The sequence below is a fragment of the Chenopodium quinoa genome, unplaced genomic scaffold (assembly GCF_001683475.1).
Source record: "Chenopodium quinoa cultivar QQ74 unplaced genomic scaffold, ASM168347v1, whole genome shotgun sequence".
Lineage (NCBI taxonomy): Eukaryota > Viridiplantae > Streptophyta > Magnoliopsida > Caryophyllales > Amaranthaceae > Chenopodium > Chenopodium quinoa.
In genome coordinates, this window is record NW_018743955.1 from 8,138,579 (window position 1) to 8,142,324 (window position 3,746).

At 37.5% G+C, this 3,746-nt stretch overlaps 1 protein-coding gene across 1 annotated transcript; it reads left to right on the forward strand.

The window, feature by feature from the left end:
* Positions 1-3,746, forward strand: LOC110689428 (13S globulin seed storage protein 1-like). The gene is made up of 4 exons (XM_021866219.1): positions 1-480; positions 823-1,070; positions 1,288-1,704; positions 2,158-3,746. The coding sequence occupies exons 1-4, from the start codon at positions 135-137 to the stop codon at positions 2,533-2,535; spliced, it is 1,389 nt and encodes a 462-aa protein (XP_021721911.1). The 5' UTR covers positions 1-134; the 3' UTR covers positions 2,536-3,746.

Below are 3,746 nucleotides of genomic sequence, written 5' to 3' on the forward strand. Positions count from 1 at the left end.
AGCGCTTGGCATACATGCATAGAATATAGAAGACTACCAACATGCTCACCATTAACGTGTCATTGAAACTATCCTTATATATATTCCAATCCCCTTAATATTTTCTCTAATTCATTAATTGCCTTTAATCTACAATGGCTTTTACCACCACTAATAATAATAACGCAATTCTCTTTTTAGTACCTCTATGCCTTCTTGTTTTCCTTATTACTCCCTCCTTTGCTCAGCTACCATTTCTGCAAAGGCGGCCGCAACAACCAAGGGGCCAGCAATGGCAACATGATTGCGATATCCAGCAGCTGCAAGCGGCTGAGCCAACTTGCCGTCTTAGGGCTGAGGCCGGGGTGATCGAGGTTTGGGAATCTAACAGTGAGCAGTTCCGTTGTGCTGGGGTTGCGGCTGTCCGTTATGTTATTGAGCCTAAAGGCCTTCTCTTGCCTTCCTACACCAATGCTCCTTATGTCACCTACGTAACACAAGGTAGTGTACTACTTCCACCGTTTTTATTAGTTGTCATGTTTAATTTAGGCACACATATTAAGAAGATGAGATAGAATAATAAAGCAAGTGAGGTACACTAGTAAATGGAAGAGAAAAAGTTTACCCAAAAACATATCAACCAAAAATAAACTTTTTAAAAAGAAAGCATAACTAAAAAAACAGAGGTAAATATTTAATCAACATTTAAGTGCTTGTTACATAATATGGAGTATTAATTTTCTTGTTGTACCAAAATTTAATTTCTAATATCTTATTCTAATAACATGATGTTTAAAAAAAATGTTTTGGGTTTTTTTTTTTTTTTTTTTTTTTTTGGTGCAGGGAGGGGTATACAAGGAGTGATAGTCCCAGGGTGCCCTGAGACCTTCGAGTCACCACTAGGTTCGGCTACGTCTCGAGTAGGACAACGTGATCAACACCAGAGGGTTTTCCGAGTTCAAGAAGGTGACGTTATAGGATCACCTGCCGGTGTTGCTCAGTGGACTTACAATGATGGGGATGCCCCTATTGTTAGTGTCACCTTGCTCGACCTTAGCAATCCTCATAACCAGCTTGATCTCAATTTTAGGGTACGTCTTAAGATAAGCCTCATAAACCATAGGCTACCACTATTTTTTCTAAACTGTCACGGCTTATTTTATCATCCTAAAATAGTATATGTGACTATTAATTTCGGACAGAGTATCTACTAAAATTAAAATGTGAACATAATACGTGAAAATGTATATTAGTGGTGAATAAAATTTTGAATTATTTCAATTTTACATCTCCCTTTCATAAATACAGAGTTTCTACCTAGCTGGAAATCCCCAAGGAGGTCAAGAGCGAGGCCCTAAAGAAGTTGCAGGGAAGAACATCTTCAATGGCTTCGACGATGATCTGTTAGCCGATGCTTACAATGTAGACACCGAGACAGTAAGGAGTATGAAGGGCGAGAACGATGAGAGAGGCAGCATTATTCGAGTCGAACGTGATCTCGAGATATTAAGCCCTGAATGGGATGACATAGAAGAGGAGAGAACAAGGAGACTAAATGGGTTGGAACAAACCTTATGCTCCTTAAGCTTTAAACAAAACATCGATCAACCTTCGCTTGCTGATGTTTTTACCAAGCATGGTGGTCGTATTAACACCATTAATGGCCGTAAACTTCCCCTCTTGCAATATCTGCAACTCAGTGTTGAGAGGGGAGTGCTCTACAAGGTAAAACATCTGTCTATATAAATTGTACTCGTTCTGTTTCTTTTTGTTGCTCTTTTTTTATTTGAAATCTTTCTAAATTTTAATGAAAATAGAATTTAACACGTGTTAAATTAATATTAAAAAAAAATAAAAAAATAAAAAACCTTGTAAGTTCTTTATGGTTTTTAATGTGTATTTTTATACATATGTATGTCTTTATGGTTTTTAATGTGTATTTTTATACATATGGATGTCTTTATGGTTTTTAATGTGTATTTTTATAATATCAAAAACTTGTAAATTATTTAAAATATGTACAAAATTAATGATACCTATTTATGATTAAATGTGTACGTAGGAAAAAAAAAATGTAATTTAAACAACTTTTTGAAATTATCATAGTACTGCTTGTATAGTTATATGAACAATTATTTATTGAAAGGAAATTTAACTTTTTCATATTATTGTGTGTAGAATGCACTGATGACACCCCACTGGAACATAAACGCCCACAGCATAATCTACATAACAAGGGGTACGGGTCGGATCCAAGTAGCCCGAGAAAACGGGCGGTTAGTATTTGATGACCGAGTCCAAGAAGGGCAGCTCTTGGTAGTCCCACAGAACTTTGTGGTGGTAAAGAAGGCAGAACAAGAAGGGCTAGAATGGGTGTCGTTTAAGACCAATGACAACGCGATGATTAGTCCTTTGGCCGGAAAGCTATCGGCCATCCGAGGCATGCCGGATGAGGTGCTCATGAGTTCTTATGATATGTCTAGGGAGGAAGTGAGGAGGCTCAAGTATGGAAGGGAAGAGTTAAGTATGTTTAGTCCTAGGACTAGGTCATTCTAGAGAAGTTTGTGTTATGACTTTGTAATTTTGTGTGTATAAATTTAAGTGGGTTTCGTAGTTGTTTTTAGAATGTAATTAGTTGAATAAGAGAAAGAAACTTTACTCACCTATGTTTTTATCTCTGTTTTGGTTTGTTATATGAGATTAATTAAAATAGCTCTTTTTTTTTTTTTTTTATTTTTTTTTTTTTTTTTTTTTTTTTTTGTACATGCATGCATATGATTAAATTGGCCTTTACTATGCCCTCGAATTTGTATTTTGAAGCTAAAAAGATATAGTTAGGTCTTGTTCACTTCACCCTAAAAAAATAAGGGAAATTCTCGTTGATAATCATCAACTTTTGCTTATTTTCATTGGTAGCCACTTGGTATATGAATTATCTTTGGTAGCCTTCAACTTTTAAAATGTTACTTCCGTAACCTTATATGGTTAAAAACTGTTAATTGGCTGTTAAGTTTAACTGAGGTTTAGTTTTATAAAAATTAAAATAAGTTTAAGTAATGTTAATTATATTATAATTTGATTAATAAAAAATAAATAAATAAAAAAAACACCCTTTCCCAACCAGTACTCCAGCCACCCCCTCTCCTCTCCCCCTCCGCTGTCGGCACCGCCCTACCCTTTCCCGCCGGCGCCCAATTCCCGATACCCCAGCCTCAGCCGTCCCTCCACACTACTACTCATGCTGCCTCCCCTGCTCCTTCACGCACCAAACCCACAACACCAGCCAGCAACCGGACAACTCCCCACAACCGTCACATAGAAGCTGTTGAACAACCAACGATCATCGCACCAACCCGCAGCCAGCAGCACCAAACCGTCGCACTACCGAGCAGCGCCGCAAGCTCCAACTTTAGCCCAATCAATCCCACCCAGCAATCGAGTCAAATATCACCACCATGCCCTCACCACAATTGAACCACCATGGAGAACATGGATTACGCTTCAAAGGGAATTGTTATTCGAAGATTACAAAAACCATCTTACCTCACAAACTATTTCAATGGAAGAGAGAAAGCTCAAAAGCCGTATCGATGGAGAACTCAGAGAGTAAAAGTAAGCTATAATGAGGCTTAGATCTACCTTTCATCAAACAATTTGGGGGAGAATTAAAGAGAATTAATTACTAGTAATTAGCAAAGGGAGGAGAGAAAGAGGAAACAGCACGGGGATGGAGGAGAGGGAAGGAAGAAAGGATTTTTTTAATTATT